The sequence below is a fragment of the Puma concolor genome, chromosome C2 (assembly GCF_028749965.1).
Source record: "Puma concolor isolate L17-30 chromosome C2, mPumCon1.1.hap2, whole genome shotgun sequence".
Lineage (NCBI taxonomy): Eukaryota > Metazoa > Chordata > Mammalia > Carnivora > Felidae > Puma > Puma concolor.
In genome coordinates this window covers 49,632,199-49,653,396 of record NC_141675.1, presented here as the reverse complement: position 1 = coordinate 49,653,396, position 21,198 = coordinate 49,632,199, and the positions used below count along the sequence as shown (strand labels likewise).

Genomic DNA, 21,198 nt, shown 5'->3' with positions numbered 1-21,198 from the left:
CAATAAAAGCATTATTACTATTCCAAGAGGAATCTTAACTTTCTGTTTGAAATATGACCAACAAGTTAAAATTAGTTCACTAGGTAAGACAGCTCATTTGAAAATATTTCTACTTTTTGAAAAATCAGAATATATCCCCGTCTGCAAATCTGTTATTTCACCTGTGTGAATTTTGTGGAGGCATCTCACAGTACAAAACCTATTCATATGTACCTTTTTGGAAACTGCAATGGATTAACATTATATTGAAATATGTTTACCTTTAGGTTCCTGATACTTGGTAACTATACCAACAATTCTGGAGCAATTGGCAGAATATTGAAGTGTAAGTTGTTAAAACTTCATATTCAAATATATTTACATCTTTTGAATGTTCTAGTTTATTTTGAAACTAAGATATCCCCTTCTCAGGTAGTTAGTTTCAGGTAGTCTGCCTCTGATTACTGCCATTTAAAATTACCTTTTTTAAATGAAGCAATCCAGCTAATTGAGCAAAGGCATATTTTGGTATAATGACTGCAAAGTGAAATCCAGGTGGATCTTAAGTGGATTTGTCTGTCTGTCTATGTATACCATGACTTAGTCTCCATGCAGTATTTAGAGATTTCATAAAATACAGTTCCTGACTTCAGTTTAGTTGAAGAGATGAAAAAGCAGCATAAATTACCATAAGACTAAATGAGAAAATGGAAAAAAAAAAATAGCTCGCAGACAATAATTTGAGGGCAGTATTAAGCTAAAGAACAGGTGACAATGGTCCCATGTCTTTCTGCTCAGATATTATGAAAATTGCATACCAGTAATCATTGTTGGGGGTGTCTGGGTGGCTCACTCAGTTAAGGGTCCAACTCTTGGTTTTGGCTCAGGTCATGATCTTACAGTTTGTGAGACAGAGCTCCACGCTGGGCTCTGCACTGACAGTGCTGAGCCTGCTTGGGGTTCTCTCTCTCTCTCTTTCTGTGTGTGTGTGTGTGTGTGTGTGTGTGTGTGTGTGTGTCTCCTTGCCCCTCCCCTGCTTGTGTACATGCTCTCTCTCTCTCTCTCAAAATAAATAAATAAATAAATAAACATTAAAAAAGACCCAATAATCATTGTTAGAATATTACTCAGGCTTAAAAAGGAATGAAACCATGCCATTTGTGGCAACATGGATGAACTTAGAGGGTATTATGCTAAGTGAAAGATGTTAGGCAGAGAAAGACAAATACCACATGATTTCACTTATATGTGGAATCTAAAAAAACAAAACAAATGAACAAACAAAAATCAAAAACAGACCCCATAAATACAGAGAATGAACTGATGATTTCCAGAGGGGAGGGGTGTGGGGGGATGGGCAAAATGGGTGAAGGAGAGTGGGAGGTACAGGCTCCTAGTTATGGAATAAATGTCACAGGAGGAAAGGTACAGCACAGGGAATATAATCAATGGTATATAATAGCACTGTATGGTGACAGATAGTAGCTACACTTGTAGTGAGCACAGCATAATCCAGAGTTGTTGAATCACTATATTGTACCCTTGAAACTCATGTAACATTATATGTCAACTATATTTCAGTAAAATAAAAAATAAAATTATTGTTCAGCACTTTTTTGCAACAGGATTAATATTCCAATCTTAATAAGACTTTTATATATGTACATTTTATTTATATATATTATATATACTAGTATATATATGTGTGTATACACACACACACACACACACACACACAGTCATTGAATAATAGATAATGCTTAATTTCAGATAACCCCTTAAATGTCAGCACACATGCATACACTTAAGACAATCATATATTATTAGCTAACGGTTTCACTGTAGTTATGCCACTTTCAGGGCAATAATTAGTGTGCCAATTATTATCCTACTCATGGAAGGAGTTTACAGTAATTAGTACAATGAGGTTAAATCAGAACTGTTTCCAGACCCTGCTTTGCAAGGTAAGCAGTACAAAGTCAGCTGTCCAAATCAACATTTTAGCTACAATTTCAGTAACTATTGTGGGATGTCAGATGTGAGTTCCTATTTTGATCTCTTAAAAAGAACTGAGCGAAAGCCATATATAACAACTGTCTGATAAATTCTAATTAAGTATGAATTTTATCTCCAATAACACGACTCAGACATTCATAGAAAACATCGGGAAATTAAAAAAAAAAAATCCAGATAACACTTCTCTGAATTTTTCTTTAGAAAGAAAATTAATTTGAAGACGGAGTGTGTGTATGGGAGGGGATGGCTGAACAATATTTTTGTAGTTTGATGCCATTTTAAATAGATAAAAACATTTTCAAACAGGATGGTGTGACTGATAGATCAGTTTTTCCCAATTTCATCATAGGTGAGTCATCACTATTTAAATTTCTTGCAGGTTGAGGATTACAAGCAAATAATTACATTTATTTTAATTAAACTCCACTTGATTCCCACATAATTCTCACATGACTCACAGCAAAAACATATAAATCCAGGGGTGTTAAGACTAAAATCAAGAGATCAGGAACCATACAGAGCAAGTCGATTTTGTTCGTGTGACCAAAAAGGCATTACGAAAGACAATACTTATGTAAGTAAAAACCATGATCAGGAAAAATGATTTATCAGGATTATGTTTACATATATTCACATAGTTATTCACATAGTTATTCTGACTTAGGTTCAAGTGTGGCTCTGAGTTGTGTGGCAGGAGGGGCAAAATGGACAGCGTGCTCCCGCTACTCCTGAGGAGAAACACCATTCCTTACAGCGACTCTTCAGAAAGGTATTTTTCATGTGGTCTCAACATTTTGATAGCACCTATGGCAGTAGACTTTATGCACAAATAGCTTAAAATTATTCATTTTAATTGTCATAAAATTGATGTAACATGTTTCCAGGTCTCAGTTGTTTTAAGGTTCAGTTTCTCAATTATGAACCGATTTAGTGATGGTATACTCCTCATGGACTTTTATGGGTAATCACAAATCATATGCCAATTTTTTGGTTCTGGACTCAGGCACATGCTACAAATGACAGACCAAAGGTGCCAATCCAAAATGTTTTCTTAAAATAAGTAAAGCACAGAGGAAAGGAGCTGGATGTATGAAAATGTTTCAGAGAGCAACAGGTCTCAGAAGGAGGACATAGATGAATGAAGTTTATAGACCCTTCTCATGTTTACTGCTTTGGTAAAAATAAATGTCATACCTTTGTTTTAGTGCTTTTCTGTTGTTCTGTTACATGACTTTGAGGGGTTTATGATTGCATTTTGATTCATGTCTGTAACTTTCCAGGAGGGAGTGCTTTACATATTAAAACGTCCATGGTGAATTATGCTTTCAAGAAAATATGGAGCTATTTATGACCACAAAACTCCCAAATAAAATTGGAATTACACACTACAGAGCAGTAGTGTGTAGCATTTGCTTTTTCTTCCCTGAGAACCTGCACAATGCATCCTTAGACTACCCCTGGGTGATTCAAGATTGAAAAGCACAGGGCATACTGTCCCTGGGAACAACAGGAACTTGAAATACTGAGATTGAATCGTTACACCTTAAATAAAATGATGATAACAGCTACAGGTTCAGCATCTAACATGTGTGGTCAGTCATGAAATATCTCAGTACGCTGGATGTAAAAAGCTAAATTACGGCAAAGAAAATATTTTTCAAGTTAAAGGTGATGTAATGGAAACCGTAAGTTCATTTGATTTGGACACAGCCTCAAAGTTTCAGGAAAAGCTTCCATTTATGGAACAGAAACACATTTGATGCTGAATAGCAGCACAGAAAAGAGAAAATGCACAACAGAAGAGAAAACCAAATGGTGGTGATTCTTGCCCTAAAATAATGGGTAGTGCAGGTTGACGGTACCTTTAACGTCCAGGCTGGAGGCCAGATACTAGCAGCTGCCTGGAGCAGGTATCAGACCTGAGTGATGAAATCACACCCATTCTTTGATTTTTCTTCCTGCCTCCAATGGTCCGAGTGGGCAGGAGTTTGGGTGTGTGTGGTATTAAGCAAAGAATGGGAAAGCAAGAAGGAGGAAAACTTTAATTTTGGAGCCATGATTTCGTCAGGTGAACGGATTTTGGTTTGGGGGCATTTGACAGCAGAACAAAGATGGGCCACTCTAAGCAGCACAGACCTCAAAGCTGAACTAACAGTGTGGATGGGAAATATGACTGAAATACCCTTGAGATGGGGACCAGGTGTTTCTCTTCTATCTCTTATTACCCTGAAGAACCCAGGCAGTGATGAATTAAAGCACAAAGACATCAGTTTTATAGCAGAGACGAAAGGCAGAAGTCGACAGCCTGATCCCGCAGCCTTTTGGATGTAATAAACCCACTGGATTGCAAAAGCACCTGGAATTTAACTCCTCTTTCACCCTCTCATATGTAACTTTAAAACTTAAAACAACAAAACTGTTAATGCCCCTTTCCCTGAAAGTGTTCCATTTCCCAGCATCTAGTGGTCCCAAAGCAACTCCTTTAAGATCAGCAGTACGAAACAATGGTTTTCTCTATCTTCCTCAAGTCCTTGTGGAAAGGAGAATTCTCATTTTGTAATCCCAATAACCACTGTAACCTTTCACATTTATTAATATTCTTTCATCAAGACTTCAGAGTTTCCTATACCTATAGACCTTCATTCAGCCAAACCAATCATACAAGATAGATGACACGTCCAATTTTCAGGTGTAGAAACTAAGGCACAGCATGCTTTTCTGACCTTCGAATGCACTTAAAAACTAAGCAATACAACAGGGACACGAATATGTAAACTACGGAGAAAGAGGACCCTCTCATCTTCCATCCAAATCCTCTACTTCTGAGCTGTCGATCTGTATTATATAACACATTTCAGTACAAGGATGAATGCCATTTCCTTGCTAAACTCTTTAAAAATGAAAGTGCTCATTTTTACTTACTTATCTTCAATATACAAAACTCAGTTTTATTTATATACACTGGCAATGTCAATCCAAAATGAATTAAGAAAACAATGCCATCTACAATACTACTAAGAACAATAAAAGATTTAGGCACAAATTTAACAAAAGAAGGGCAAGATGTGTACGTTGAAAACTCCAAAACACTACTGAAAGAAATTAAAGAGGACTTAAAAACCTAGAAGAAATATGCCACTTTCATGAATCAGAAAACTTAATTTTTTATTGAGGTATAATTAACATATAACATATTAGTTTCAGGTGTACAATATAATGCTTTGATATTTGTATACACTGCAAAATGATCATCACAATGAATCTAATTACCATCCGTCACAATACAAAGTTATGAAAAACATGTTTTTGTTTTCTCTTTTGGCAGCTTTCAAATATGCACTACATATTATTGACTGTAATCACCAAGTTATATACATTACATCCCCACAACTAATTATTTTATACCTAGAAGTCTGAATCTCTTGATCCCCTTTATGTATATTACCCAGCCCCAAACCATCCTCTGCCCTGACAACTACCATTCTGTTCTATGTATCTATAAGTTTTGTTTTTTCATTTGTTTTCTAGATATCACATATAAGGGAAATCATACAGTATTTGTTTTTCTCTGCCTCGTTTCTCTTAGCATTTACCATCAAATTCCATCCATGTTGTCACAAATGGCAATATTTCACCCTTTTTATGGCTGAATAGTATTCCCTTGTGTGTGTGCATGTGTGTGTATATGATGTATATGTATAAATATACACACACGTACACACACACACACACACACACACACACATGCATACATACATACTGCATCTTCTATCCATTCATTCATCAATGTAAACTTAGGTTGTTCCCACATCTTGGCTATTGTAAATAATGCTGCAATAAATATAAGGGTGCATATATCTTTCTAAATTAGTGTTATTATTTTCTTCAAATAAATACCAGGAAGTGGAATTGCTGGGTCATATGGTATACTTCTATTTGTATCTTTAGGAAACTCCACACTGTTTTCCATTGTGGCTGCACCAATTTATATTCCCACCAATAGTGTACAACAGGTCCCCTGCTAAACTTGCCATTTTTTTTTTCTTTTTGGTAATAAACATTCTAACATTGTGAGGTGATATCTCATTGTGATTGCTTTGCATTTCCCTGGTTAGTAACATTGAGCATCATATCATGTGCCTCTTAGTCATCTTTTGTGTCTTCTTTGGAAAAATGATTATTGAGATCCTCTGCTCATTTTTTAATTGGACTGTTTTTTTTTTTTTTTTTTTGCTGATGAGTTGTAGGATACACACACACACACACACACACACACACACACACACACACACATATATATATAGTCTCCAGCTTTTATCTTCTCTCTCAATATTGCTTTGGCTATTTGGGATGTCTTGTGTTTCAATACAAATTTTAGGACTGTTTGTTCTTTTTCTGTGAAAAATGCTACTGGAATTTTGATAGAGATTGCATTAAACCTATAGATTGATTTGGTAATATGGAATATATGGTTTTAATGCTCTTTCATTGGGAACATATTTGTCTGCTTTCTCATTTTGTTTGACTCTTTTCACTTGTTTCTATGTACTAGGCAAAACAACTACCTTTCGAAGTATTGAAGGAGTGCCCTTGTGTAGGAAACTTATCTCTCAACCTTGCCCTAGGTCTTTGCTCTCTCTCAACCTTTGTAGGTATCAAAGCAACCTGATTCATTCTTCATAGATCCCAGTTGTTGAGGGTGTGGCAAGACTTGTCAGTGTTCCAAAGGGAGGAATCTCATTTAGCACCCAGTTTGAGGTTGACTGGAAGCCCCTGAGACAGCAGTTTCTAAAGTACACAAATATATAGTTTTGAGGGACTGCAATTGTAAACCCTGCTGGCCTCCAGACCACTTGATCTGCAGGTGTCCCTGTTGTATAGTTATAAAAATTGGGGCTTCTGAAGAGTATACAAGCTCCTTTTTGGGAGGTACTGGGGAGGTGTAGTGAGACGCAAAGATGGTATCCCCAGCCTACATTCTCTGAGAGCACCTCCATAGCCTCTAGACCTGTAGCACACCTGAAGTCTGCCCCTCAGACTGAAAAGCTCCCGGACAAATAAATAGGGCTTTCACACAGAAATACTGGAGGTATGTTTTAGTCTACAGTCTGTGTAGTACTCTGGGGGTGGTTGCCTGCCAAAAACTATCTCTCAAATTGTTACAGTCCTTGGGATCTGGTGGCTTCTTAACACAAGCCCCCTGGCCACCAGAGCCAGGTAATTAAGGAGCATCCCCTGTGTGTCCTGTATATGCTCGTTCACTTCAGCAAGGCAGCAGAATAGCACAGAGCTGAGGCACTCCTACCTATGTTATCAAGGGAGAGAGAGAGAGCGAGAGAGAGAGAAAGAGAGCAAAGTTGGTGTCCACCCATTCCTCTCTCCCCATGGAGTCCCAACAGGCCCATGCCCTTTCGGCAGATGAGTTAGGATTAGCAAATAAATCTCCTTCACATATAATCTAGGCCCTTTTCAAACTGCTGCTTTTGTGCTGGTCCCTGGAGTGACTGGAGTCTGCATGCAAGCCCTTTAAGATAATTATCTCAGTTCTCTCTGTCCTTTTGGGTCTCTTGGATTTGAGTCCCACTGGTTTTCACATCTCTCCATTGCAGGTCCCACAGGTTGGTGTGATGTGGGGAACAAACACCTCAGTCCTCAGAAAGAAGCTCTGGATTGGTGAAATCCCCCCTTCCCAGTTGTGGGTCACTGCACCAGGGATAGTGTTTTTGGCAAGACCACCAAACTGCCTCTCCCACCCATCTCAATTTGGCCCTTTTACTGTTTGTCATGAAGAAGCTGTTCAGCTAGTTTTCAGGTCTTTATCAGAGGGAATAACTGTTCCATATGTAGCTATAGATTCAGTCCATGGAATGACGTGAGTTCAGGATCTTCCTAGGCTGCCATTTGGGACTGCCCCTTTGAAAGTGCTCCTTTTAAAATTGTTTCACACTTAGGTCTCCCCCTTACCCTAATACACTTTAGGATGCTGGCCTCTACCCTACAACGGAGTCATTTTAGAAGACCAATCATGACCAGACTGTAACAAAAACAGCTACTATTTAATAAGCACCTAAGTTATACGACAGGCACATATACAATATATAACACAACAACCCCATAAGGCAAAAGTAGATGTTATTTTCCTCAGTTTATAAAGGAATCACTGATACTCATATTATGGAGGTTGTCTAAGTTTACACAGTAAGTGGCAGAGCAAGAACCTTAACTCAGGGCTGCCCATTCTGTCTAAGTCCCATTTTCCACGGTCCCATCGTCCCTCCCTGACTGCAAATTCTTTCCACTGTTCCATAAAGTGCAATGTTTTTTACCCAAAGATAAAAGCACAGCAGGATAAAAGAGCCTCTTTAAACTATTCATTGATGTTGCAGAAGAGTTGTTAACATAACTGAAGTACTCTGATTACCTGAGAGGTGAGAACCAAGACACCCATTGTGACCTGAAATTGGGAGAATCCACTTCTTCAACAAAATGCAACAGAAATCACTGATGTGATTTTCTTCCTAGAAGTCATCAGTTGGTGGCATGTAGTTCTAAGTTTGGCAACAAGGCACATTCTTTTTAGTCTTTGAGAAGTTTCTATCTGTATACGCACAAATGTGTGCCCCTTCATTTGTGTGATGTGCCAAATTCAGAGAAATTCCCAAACTGGAAAATATATGGGTGGGTGAATCAGTTGTCAGAATTTTCTTTTGATGACTTTTTTCCTGATTTAGAATAATCTTGGGATCTTTCAAGAACTGAAACTTCTTCTATCCTATATAACCCTTAGCAATAACATAACTTACATTATGTCTATTGTCTATCTCATTAGACAGTAACTCCATGGAATCAATGATATTTCTTTTTTTTTAATTATAGTAAGAACATCTGCCAGAAGTTATATCTTCTTAATACACTTTAACGCATTGAAAACTGTGTGTACAAAGCTGCACAGATCTCTAGAGGTTATTGATCTTGCTTAATTTATACTTTATGCCTTTTGACTAATAACTCCCCATCTACTCCTCTCCTCCAGCCCCTGGTAATCACAATTCCATTCTTTGGTTTTATGAATTTGACTATTTTAGAAAAACTCACATAAGTGGAATCATGCAGTATTTGTCTTTCTCTATCTGGCTTATTTCACTTAGCATAATGTTTTCATGTTCATCCATGTTGTATATTGCAGAATCTCCTACTCTTTAAAAGCTGAATGTATTCCATTGTATATATGAACCACATTTTCTTTATCCATTTATCGGTCAGTGGAAACAGGTTGTTTCCACATCTATCTGTTCTGAATGGTGCTGCAATGAACAAGGGAGAGCAAATATTCCCTGAAGATATCGATTTCAATTCTTTGGAATATATTTAGAAATGGGTTTCCTGGGTCATATGGTAGTTCTATTTCTAATTTTTTGAGGAACTGCCATACTGTTTTCCACAGCAGCTGCACCATTTTGCATTCCCACCAATGGTGTGCAAGCTCTCCAATTTCTCCATATCCTTTACCAATACTTCTCTCTCTCTCTTTCTCTCTCTCTCTCTCTCTCTTTTTTTATAACAGTCATCCTGACAGCAGTGATGTGTTATCTCATTGTTGGTTTTGACTTGCATTTCCCTGATGATTACTAACGCTGAGCATCTTTTCACGTGTCTGTCAGCCATTTATAAGTCTTCTTTGGAGAAATGTCTATTCAAGCCCTTAACCCATTTTTAAATTGGCTTATTACTTTTTTTGTTACTGAGTTTTAGAGGTCTCTTATATATTTTGTAGATTATCACCTTATCAGAAATATGATTTAACCAATGTTTTCTCCCACTTCATACATTGCTTTTTTATTCTGTTGGTCATTTCCTTTGCTGTGCAGAAGCTTTTTAGTTTAATACTGTCTCACTTGTTTATTTTATGCTTTGTTCTTAATTGTATCTCTAAGACTTAGGGAACATGATAGGTGCTCAATATGTATTTGGGCCTTGGCATATGAATGAGTCCTCCAACCTCCAAGAGAGATGACTCCCCTCCTTGGACTCTGGGAAGGGGGAAGGCACTAGGCCTAGGTGAGGCACTCCTTCTATGCAGGCTATAGAGAGCCATGGCCACCAAGAGCTATGCACCAACTGAAATATCATCCCCTCAAGATGGTACACTAGTAGGGGCACCTGGGTGGCTCAGTTGGTTAAGCCTCCGACTTCAGTTCAGGTCATGATCTTGCGGTTTGTGAGTTCGAGCCCCGTGTCGGGCTCTGTGCTCACAGCTTGGAGCCTGGAGCCTGTTTCAGAATCTGTGTCTCCCTCTGCCCCTCTCCTGCTCACACTCTGTCTCTCAATAATAAATAAACGTTAAAAAAAATAAAAAAAAATAAAAAGATGGTACACTAGTGTAAAAGTTCTAGAATTCTTTTGCAAAATCTCTTAGTTTAAAACTTCAACCTTTAAACCATTTAATTCCCTTCTCTACTTCCCATCCCCTCTAAAAAAGCCAAAAACCCAAACCAAACAAACACACAAAAAAACCCAAAGCCTTCCTTGGGTGCTAATTAAAAAGCAGAAATGTTTTTATCCTTATCATGAAGAGCACTGAGTAATGTATAGAATTGTTGAATCACTAATCTAATGCTGTATGTTAATCATACAGGAATTGCAATAAAAACTTAATTTTAAAAAAGCAGAAATGTTTTTACTGATCAAATATGTTTTGCTTATAGCCTCCAAAACACAGCGGAAAACCACAAAGCCTGGCAGTTTAATGGGAGCCTAAAAGATGGAAATCTCAAATTTTCAACTATTACAACAAATGTAGAACACAAGAATTCCATGGCAGTATGTGGGAACCAGAATGATTTGTCCAAATTTAGTCTATCTGTTATTCCATGTTCCTGGCTCAGTAGTGCTTGATGAGCCAAATAATCTTTTTTGTAAATCCTCCCCATACATCTATGCTCATGGAGACTCATTTGTGTCTCAAGTCTCCAGCACTCCGCACACACACCCTGGACAGTTCCTACCAACACCACCTCTATACCATCTCATTTACCCACATTATATTATATTATATTATATTACATTACATTATATTATATTATATTATATTATATCATATTATTATATTATATTATATATTATATTAGTGGATATATTATATGATATATAATATAATAGCCCTGCATACTATTTTTCTTCTGATAACCAAGCTCACTGATATAGGACTTCATTAGAAAGAAGACTGGCTCTAGAAATATCAGTGAAGGGGAAAAATAGAAGGGTTATTTTAGAAAGAAGTGAGCTACTTCCCTACCTCTCTGGAGAGCATGTTCTTTTTCTCTCGAGTCACCTGATGTGTAGAAGCCAAGGAGGAAAACTTCTTGGCTCTTATCAAAACTTCACAGTTAGGCCCACAGAATTTGAATGCTGGAATCTTAAAGATGATATACAGTCTAAATCAACCTGCTCATTTTATAAATAAGAAAACTACATGCCTTTTAAAGGGCCACAGGTAGTAAGTGGCAGAACTGGGACACTGAAAGAGAGTTAATGACTCATTGCAGTGGCAAATCCATGGTGTCGCTTCACAGGGTACCAACCTCCCTGCTGTTTTTGGTGGTGTTGACCTTTCAGAAAAAAACACACAGAGCCACAGTGCTGGCTGCCAGGGATTGCCACCACCCAACGAGCCCAGATTAGAAAAGACAGCAGGCTTGAAGCAATGACAGGGAAGACAGATGAACCAACCATTTTGTTCTGTTTTGTTTCTAGTGAATCTTCTGTTCATGTCAATATTAATTTAAATGCTGACATGTTGCTTCTAGAGAATGTTCTACTAATAAGTAAAGGTTTAATGGTGGTTTTAAAAAAGTGCTGTTCTAGCACTTGTAACAGAACCAAGCAAACTCTGCCTTTTATCAGATTTAACTGTTACTTACTTGCTTCTTTCTTTAGATTGTGAGCTCCTGGCTCCAGGGCCACATTTTATTCATCTATATCCTTTACAGTGTTTATTTAGCACAATGATTTGCACGTTGCAGCTGCTCAATAAAATGCTTATTGAACTGGCTCTTATCAATATACCTGTGTTTTTATTTTGAAACACAACAGCAGGAAAGATGAAGCAATGAAATGAATCTTTGTAGTTTTTGATAAGTAACGCCACGGCTCAGTGGTCATGATTTACAAACAGGGCCACATCACAGTTATATCACAGGAAGTTGTGTCCTGAGAAACTAACAAAATAACATCAAATCTAAAACACAAGAAAAGGAATGCTTTCTGTTGTTATTCTTGTACATTTTTCTTTCTCTTTAGAGGTTTATGTTCTATTGACTCTAAGTGAATAATCATGTTACTGGAAATAAAATCATTATAGATATATATCTAAGTAATTTTGCCAAAGGATATTACATTCTAAGTTTATCACTCTTACTATCTGATAATATGACATATTTGAAATTCTTTACAAACTGGTACCAAAGACCCAGAGAACACAATGTTTGGGATAATTTTGGAAACACTAGGCACTCAGAAACCCCATGAACCAAGCTTTTCAAATTTAAATCCCTGTCCTTTGCAGTAGCTGCCTGCTCAAATGGGCAGAAGGCTCTTTTAGTGAAATGATTAAATCAGGTAGATCACATACAGACTTCCAGGACTCTCTCAATGTTTTGAATCTGTTAAACAGAGAGAGTAGCGGAGAGCTGTTATATAACTTCACTGACCATGATGGTGAAATGCTTGGATGTGACACTCTCTACCTTAGCAGTTGAGTTCACTTCATCAGCATGATTACAAACCACTACTGTATCATTTATTAACCCCAGAAACATTGAGGAAGGGTCTATATTCTGTTCATCAGTGTTCAGGCTCTGGTGACACAAACATTTGGTTTCTGCTTTCAACAAGGACTAGGGCAGGCACAAGGTGAAGAGAAAAATGCAGTGGGGTGCTATGAATAAGGAAGTAATGTTCTAGTTGAGTCCAACAATATATAGGCTTCTGTTAGATGAACAAGGACAGAAAGGGTGATCCACGGTAAGGGACAAGGAGAAAGAAAAGATGGAAGAATGACCTAGAGTTATTCCTATAGCTGGAGGTTTGGGCAATGCTGGGAGGGTGGGCAGGGTGAATCTAAAGGAATTCTGGAGAGCTAATGGGAGGAATGCAGAGCCTTGTACCATGAGATAGGCAATAGGGATATATTGAAAGGTTTTCATCAGGAAATAACACGACTCATTCTGATTTAAAAAATCTCTAGGGTATTAGTAAGGAGAATGAGCTGAAGGAAAGTAAGATGATTGGTGATAAGATTAGGAAAAAATTAGTAATAACTTTGGTGAACAATGAGACATGCCTGAATTTACTCAGTGACCATGGAGAGAGTAAGATGGAGATCCCCTAGCAATACCTATATAATCTTTAAGTAGCAGCTGGTAGATGTAAACTTTTGGTTTTGAATGGGGATCTGGAGTAGATATTACTATAGATGTCAGAGATGAGAGAAAGAGATCAGTCTAGAATGGTGAGTCCCTGATTTCTGTCTTGATAACAATAAGATGAAAGTTGCTGGAAAATATAGGGCAATATGAGGATATGGGGAGAAAGATGATCAAGTTTTGTCCCAAATGGAAAATTCTGTGTTTGTAGGGTCTGTGGAACACCTATGTAGAGATGTTTCATGGGTAGCTAGACATGTGGGTTGAAAACAAATCTGGGCCAGGTACAAATATTCAGTGGTCATAATGGCGGTAGAAGATGCCAAGAAGCATATGAGTTTGCCCAGTGAGGGGAAAAACAAACAAACAAACAAAAACAGGTCCAGAAACTTATTACTTGGTTAATTGACTGAATTAATTCAAATTGATTGTTGTCTTGAAAATATAATGCATCTACAATACCCTACAATATAAACCCTACATAATCCATAGTTTTTCCCATCCCTGTCCCATCAATTGTGGGCATGGGCACTATTTCTCCTGCAAGACCTTAGGAGTGAGGACTTGAGCATCTGAAAATGTAGTTCTCTGAGAGGTAACTACAAACTATTTGAACAAAGCAGAAGCAGTAGATGTGTCTGCCTGAACACACACAGTGAGGATTTGAATTTGGTATACATAAAAAAGGAAGGAGAACATAGTGACTTTATTACTACTACACAATTACAAAATAGTTCTGAAACTTTCACTCCAAGAAACCTCAAAAAAATATAAGGAACTGTCATGACATTGTATCCCACAGTCCTAATGGTTTGACGTGATCACTGTCAAAAGTGCTTCCAATATTTTGGAAAACGAAAAATAAATTTTAAACCTAAACTGCCAAATTAAAAGCATCACCCTGTAAAAAGAAAATGACACAAAACTAAATACGAAGAGTATCATTAACCAAAAGGAACTAACACTAACTCAGAGGTTCTCACTTGAAGTTGGGGGGTAGTACTTAAAAAGAATCCAATACCTGGCTCCCCACCCACAGGCAAGTACATCACAGGCAAGGGTAGTGAGATTGGGGCCTCAGTACTATTTCTAGGGCTCCCCAGGTGACTCTCCTGTACAGCCAGAATTTAGAACCCTTGGACTCAGTACACAGGCAGAAGAAGAGAAAGGAAAAGAAACTAGTCTGACATGGCAGAGAAGACCTTAGAAGCCATATTGCACTTATGATGACTATCAGAAGCTCATGGGAAGGACCCAAAATGTTCTGTTGACCTATGCGTGCTACTGAGCAAACATTCATTAAAACAGTGTACACAGCTTTCACTTGTGATTATTGTAAGGGAAAAGGACTCAAGAGAAAAGCAACACATATGATGAAAGGGAATGAAAAATGCAAACTATATTACGAAATAATTGTAGAACTTTGGACTACATTAAGTTCAAAAGAAAACATGAAGCCATAACTCAACAACTATTTTTAAAATTATGAAAAAGTCTTCTGGTGTCATATGGATGCAGGTTATATTAGCTATTTTCAGAAACACTATTTGACAATATTTCTCTGTAGATATTTCACACAGTACTAACAATTATTAAATGTAAGTATATGCATCTTAAAGAAAAAAATTCAGACTTACAAGAAACTTCTCAGTTTATAAGTTTACCCACTGAATATTCTTTTTGATGACTTTTTTGTGGGTTTCTTGAAATAGGGTTTCACAACCAATTACAACACAAACCATATGCACCCACTCTTCTTCCTTCTTTGCCAGCTAGGACACTAAACGTTCTCTGACATTTGCAGCCCTGTTTTTAGCACCAGACAATACATTTACTGCAGTATAAACCCAGAGGTCAGCAAAGGAAATCAATCTCTCTTTCATGGCAACTGACAGATTCAAAATGCTGTACAGAGATTGAACGTATTGGCATTTTCACTTAGGAATTTTGTCCAACCTGTACTTAGTTAACTGAGAACAGAACAGCCTGTCATCAAACAGTCTCACATCACTTTGTACACTTCCTGGCACATTTCCCTCCTAGTGGTAGAGTTTATTATATATGTCTTTCTTACCTTCTGCTGTTGTAATATAATATAATATAATATAATATAATATAATATAATATAATATAATATAATATAATTAAAGTTCACTTGTGATTCTCCCAGTTCCCAATGAAACCTGGACTTAGTGTTCTACAATATTAGTTTAGTAAATGAATAAATGAACGAATAAATGAATACATGAATAATAAACCAAGCACCTCACTGTCATGTTATTTTGTTGGCTACCACACGATCAAGTTAGTACATTTCTTTTTTATTCGCTCACTCACTCTTTAACTCAGTTTTAACTGAAAACCTTCCATGTGTTCAGCATGCTGCTGAGCAGTCAAAAGGAATAGCCCCTGTTCTCTAGAAGTTAAGAGCCCAGCAAGAAAAAGTCAACATAAGCAGCTCTAGGGCTCTATGTGCACAAACACACAAGTTGATGCATGTTAATATGTTAGACATACTGAGTTAGACACACCCATTTAGTTGAAAAATAAACACTAAGCTGATGTTAACATGAAGCACCAATGCCACTGATAAGCAGGGATTAAGAGCATTTGAAGGCAACTCCCATTATCTCTTATTTGGCTGCCACAAGTTTGAGGGGCGTGTCACACGGAGCAGTCTAGAAGGGGATGGAGTTGTGGGATGACTGACCCATAGAAAACAGGTGGGGCAGGAGATAATTCCGAGTTCCACAAGTGTGGCCTCAGAGAAAACTTGCTCTGGGTTACCTAGGTTAAGGTGTTCTTGAGAAACTTGTCCACAAAGTAGAGGAAATAGGTAATAATATGAGAGGAAACCAAAGAAATGAGGTAGCCTGAGGCCACCATAATAAAAAAAATTTTAATTTTGCTTAAATCTTTGACCCACCTTTAGCATATTCTTGGATGCTCTTAGAGGTATTCACTCCATTGAAGGAGGATATTGTACTTTTTTAACATTAACATTGAGTCAGGTTCTTTCTCTTAACCCAACAATGAGAGGGGAAAAGCCCCTTTTCTGAATGAACATATAGCAAACTGGAATATACATACTCATCCTTGTCCACCTTTTCTCGGAGCTTCTTTAGTTGTTTATTTTGGCCAAACTTCAAGTTTTGAATTATGTTCTCAAAGTATTCATCTTCCTTGTAGTTCAACTATATTACATAAAAGGTTTTGGGAAAAATAGTCAAAATTTCTGCTAAAAAAACATAGGGAACATTTTCTTAAATCGTATCAGTTAATAAAGTTAACGGAGAGCATTAAAACTTACCAAAGAAGGATTTAATTCCATTTAGCCTAGTTCTATATAATAGGTCACTGTCGCTCTAACTAAATCGCTACTTTAGTCTATTCTTCTGTAACTAATCAAATGAACCGAGTGTCAGACAAGCTTTCCTATATTGATAGTAACCCTTACATGACAGATAAGAGCACATTCCATTTTAGCACCTACAATGTACCAGGCACTGTTCTCAGCACTTTATATATTACATGTTTTTAATCCTTATAATAATCTTATGAAGATGGGTTGTTATTGCCATTTTAAAGCTGAGGAAACCAAGGCAATTAAGTCACTTGCCCAAGTTAGTGAATGGTGGAGCTGGGATTTGAACCCAAGAAGTTCCCTGTGGGTCTATGTTCTTAGCCATCAGACTCCTGCCACAAAGGACCCCAGGACTCAGATGCTGCAGCCAGCTCATTTACAAGAAATAGTCAAGCTTTTCTATAAATGTAAAGAGAGAAGAGGACACTGTGGCTTGCAAACTCCCATGTTAGACCGGTAATCAATGGATTAGGAATCACTGACATCCCCACTTCTGGGCAAGGATCACCTTGTTGTCACCAGGGTCTCAAGGAGTTGCAGGGACCAAGATTAGCAACAGGATCCTCAGCTGGGTCTTAAATCAATAGTGTAGTGACTTGAATCAATTCCGTTCTCTTTTCATTGTTACATTACCAGAGGGGAATAAAACTGATTCTGGTTTTCAAATGGTAGGTTTTTGTTTTGTTTTATTTTTTTTTGAATACAGAGGCATAACCTGGTTTTTATCCAGTGGAGGAATAATAGGAAAGCGAAGGGGAACTGAAGACGTGACTTTCCAGGCCTGGACCAGAGGAGATAAGGAGCCTGAGTGCGGCCTGTTGCTCATCACTTTGATGTCTACCCCTTGATGCTCTTTAAAGGACACCAGATTTTTCCAGTACTGTTCAATGGAATATATGGAGACCAAGATCACAAAAACCAAATATGAACCAGGCCAATGAAACAAAAGGCTTAAACTAAAACACAAGTTCTGGCTTCAGTGGAAAAGGCTTTTATATAACAAGACCTTTGGCCTTAGGCTACTTCACATCATTTCGGGCACCCCACAGCTGCAAATGACATCATCACCAGCCCCAGGTATCATTAGCACAGTCTGTATAGAGACTTACCTCGAGGTATTCATTATTCAGTTTGTTGTCATTTGAAATAATGTCATCAGGATAGCCAATTCTTTCTTTAATTGCTAAGGCCTATGAAAATTAAAATATTGAATATAAGGATAATTCTATAGCTTTCAAATGCAAACATTATATATATATTTTTTAAATGCAAACATTATAATTTGCCCATGACTGCCAATTGAATAACCTGCTCCATACTGTTTACAAAGATAGTATCTGACAACACTTAAATAGAGATCTTTGCAATGGCTTCTCCCTGGGGTTGAAAATAAACAAAAACCGGTTCTGAAATTTAGCTTCTAATACCCTATTCTTATAGGCTCCAGCTTTCCCAAGAAAACCAAAATGAAAACTGACAAGTCATTGTTCCTCATGTATTGTACTTCTATGAAATTTTTCTCTGAAAGGCTTTTTTCTTCCATTTCTTAGGAGGGGTAAGTAATAGAGCTTCCATTCTACCAGCTTATAATTGTCTTTCCATTTCACTGATTTGGCTGAGAAAACAGATATGGGCTTACAAGTTTAGTGCTAATGTTCTTTCTGAGTATGGAGTCCTGGAGTTTATATGTTCTCTTTTGGTCTCCAAGGCCAGTGTACCTATCTTCCACAGTTAAATGAATGGCATTATTTAAATGAGTAGAAGACAGGACTTGCCTTGTTGTACTAGCTCATGTTTACCACTTGCTTACTACCCTTGCTAATTTTTATTTTTATTATTTTAAAATTGTTTACTTTTTTTTTATTATTTTATTACTAGTTTACTATTGCAATATCTTTCCATTTTTTATTTCTCTCATTTTTTCAAAGATATTTGACTTTTGATTCTATCATATTACATTGCTCTTAAATATTTTAATTATGCAGGGCGCCTGGGTGGCTCAGTCAGTTGAACGTCCGACTCTTGGTTTCGGCTCGGGTCATGATCTCACAGTTTGTGAGTTTGAGCCCCGCTTCGGGTTCTGTGCTGATGGTGTGGAGCCTGCTTGGGATCCTCTCTCTCCCTCTTTCTGCCCCTCCCCTGCTCACTTTCTCTCTCTTTCAAAATAAATAGATAAAAACCTAAAAAAGTAATTTAATTATGCTACAAATCTGTTTCATAAGCACAGGATTTCCGCAGTGGATCAGACAGGATATGCGTAAGTCTGTTTTAGGCCAAGCCCATTTTCTTGTAGGTTTCCACACCACTGCCCATTACCATCAGCCCCTTCTCAGAGGTTTTTTATTTTCTAGAAGACACTTCCCCAAAGAGTGTCCTAAGGGACACAAACTACAGAATTAGGTCTACATAAAAAGGATTTATTGTCAAATACTTTGGGTAAATACTGTGACAAAAACATTCAGCAGGCTTCTTTACTGCAGCTTAAAATTAGGTAATTGTAAGTGTCCAATTGTAAGCATAAGGAATTAATTTGTCTATTTACTCACTCAATACATATTCAAGCATCTATGATGAGTCGGGTACTTTGTAAGGGGCTGAGAATACAATGCTAGGAAAAAATTTCTCCCCCCAGAGAGCTTACCATAAAGTTCAACGACAGACAATGTAATGAGTGTTAGGTATGGTGCCTTAAAATCATCTCCCAGAAGCATGTAACCTAGTCTAGGGTGGGATCAGGAAAGTCTTCCTACAGGAAATGTTCCCTAAATTCTTTGACCGTGAGAGTCTTCTTCAGGGAACTACTTGTGGGTTCAGTGGCTTATGATACTGCCTTGGGAAAAGATGATCTAGCATAATCCAGTTGTGCTACATCAAATAGACCCAGGTCAAGATAGCTAGAACATGAAAGGAGTAGACCCGGCCTGAATTTCTGAGGAATTTCTGAGTCAGTGATGAAAAGACAGATATACTTTGGTGCCTAAATTCTAGACCTAACCTATCTCCAGCTTTGAGAATACTGAAAAAGATAGTCCTTCCACATGATTTAATCCTGGAAAGAACTAGACTGTATCTTGGTTTTTTATTATAGTAGGTTCATAGACTCTTTCTGTATCAGTTTGAAGAATGGTCTGTTCTTCTTGCCATCCCAACTATAGAGGAATTATCAGGTTGCATGTGAATTTTGCTGCCAAAGTACATAGAATTTCCACTGGACATATTCCTTCTAGTTTTATATAGTTATCAAGACAAATGACCGTAGTAAGTTTAAACCTAAGATTTCCTTAGGCATCTGACACCTTTATTCTTTAAAAAAAAATTTTTTTAACATTTATTCATTTTTTGGAGAGAGACAGAGCATGAGTTGGGGAGGACAGAGGGAGACACAGAATCTGAAGCAGGTTCCAGGCTCTGAGCTGTCAGTGCAGAGCCTGACGCCAGGCTTAAACCCATGAACCATGAGATCGTGACCTGAGCCAAAGTCGGACACTTAACCGACTAAGCCACCCAGAAGCCCTGACACCTTTGTTCTTATGCAAGATATGAGAAGTCCCAGTAACAGGTGCACAATGGGGTAGATAAGAATAGCTATAACAAGGCTCCTTCAACATCCCTTTAACTGTAGATCACCATGTAATACTCAAATAATGCATCACCTTACACTTACAGAAATTTAGCACTTTTCTCCCTAGGTCATATAAAAGTCTAAATCAGGCATGTTTTCTAAAACTTGAGCTGGAAATCTGCATTAAACATTAAGGGATATTTTTTAGGCTTTAGTAGAGTCCTTTTGCATAAGCTTTATGAAAAGAGGAGATGAACCATTGATAGTATCTTTCGGTTCTTGTTCATCTAAGATTTTTCCTTGTTTTCTGAAGACTCCTTAAAAAAAAAAAAAGAAAATTGGAGATCTTTCAAAGGTTTGAACTGAACATGGACAGTAGGAGCTGGATGCAAAGAGATAATAAAAGGTGAAAAATCATAGAAACAAATCTTTATCCACGAAAACTGTTCCTGGAAACATGACATCTTGAAGGAGCTTGCTTAATTTTATGCAATCCTTGAACTTCTTTCTTCTGAACTTCCTTAAAAGTTGATCTTTGCTTGTAAAGCAATTGTTAGCTAATAGTGAGCTTTGTGTTTCTTTTTTACCTTTTCCTCAGCTTTCTTTTTCGTCTCAGCATCCATCCAAGTGAGGTCATCTAAAGTCTGGATAAAAACCTCTCGGATCTGTGTAATCAAATCCTCAACCTAAAATGAAAGGAACAGAAGACAAATTTAGGCCATGAATTAATTTTCTGTAACACAAATTTTAACAAACAGGGCTTTGAGCTGCCTTTATAGGACTCAATAATATGTTAATGCATGTAAATTTATAGACAAACCATGACCTAAACAAATGGATACATGTGGATAATT

The 21,198-nt window shown here is 37.4% G+C and overlaps 1 protein-coding gene across 6 annotated transcripts in view; it reads right to left on the bottom strand.

Moving 5' to 3' along the window:
* The window catches only part of MME (membrane metalloendopeptidase), a 100,166-nt gene that overhangs the window by 20,749 nt on the left and 58,219 nt on the right, over nt 1-21,198 (bottom strand). For all 6 annotated transcript variants that reach the window (XM_086674560.1, XM_086674564.1, XM_086674565.1 and 3 more), the window contains exons 14-16: nt 20,932-21,030; nt 17,892-17,972; nt 16,509-16,612 (exon numbers count right to left, since the gene is read on the bottom strand). In XM_086674560.1, coding sequence (XP_086530686.1) covers nt 16,509-16,612; nt 17,892-17,972; nt 20,932-21,030 — 284 coding nt within the window. The remainder of the gene's footprint in view (nt 1-16,508; nt 16,613-17,891; nt 17,973-20,931; nt 21,031-21,198) is intronic.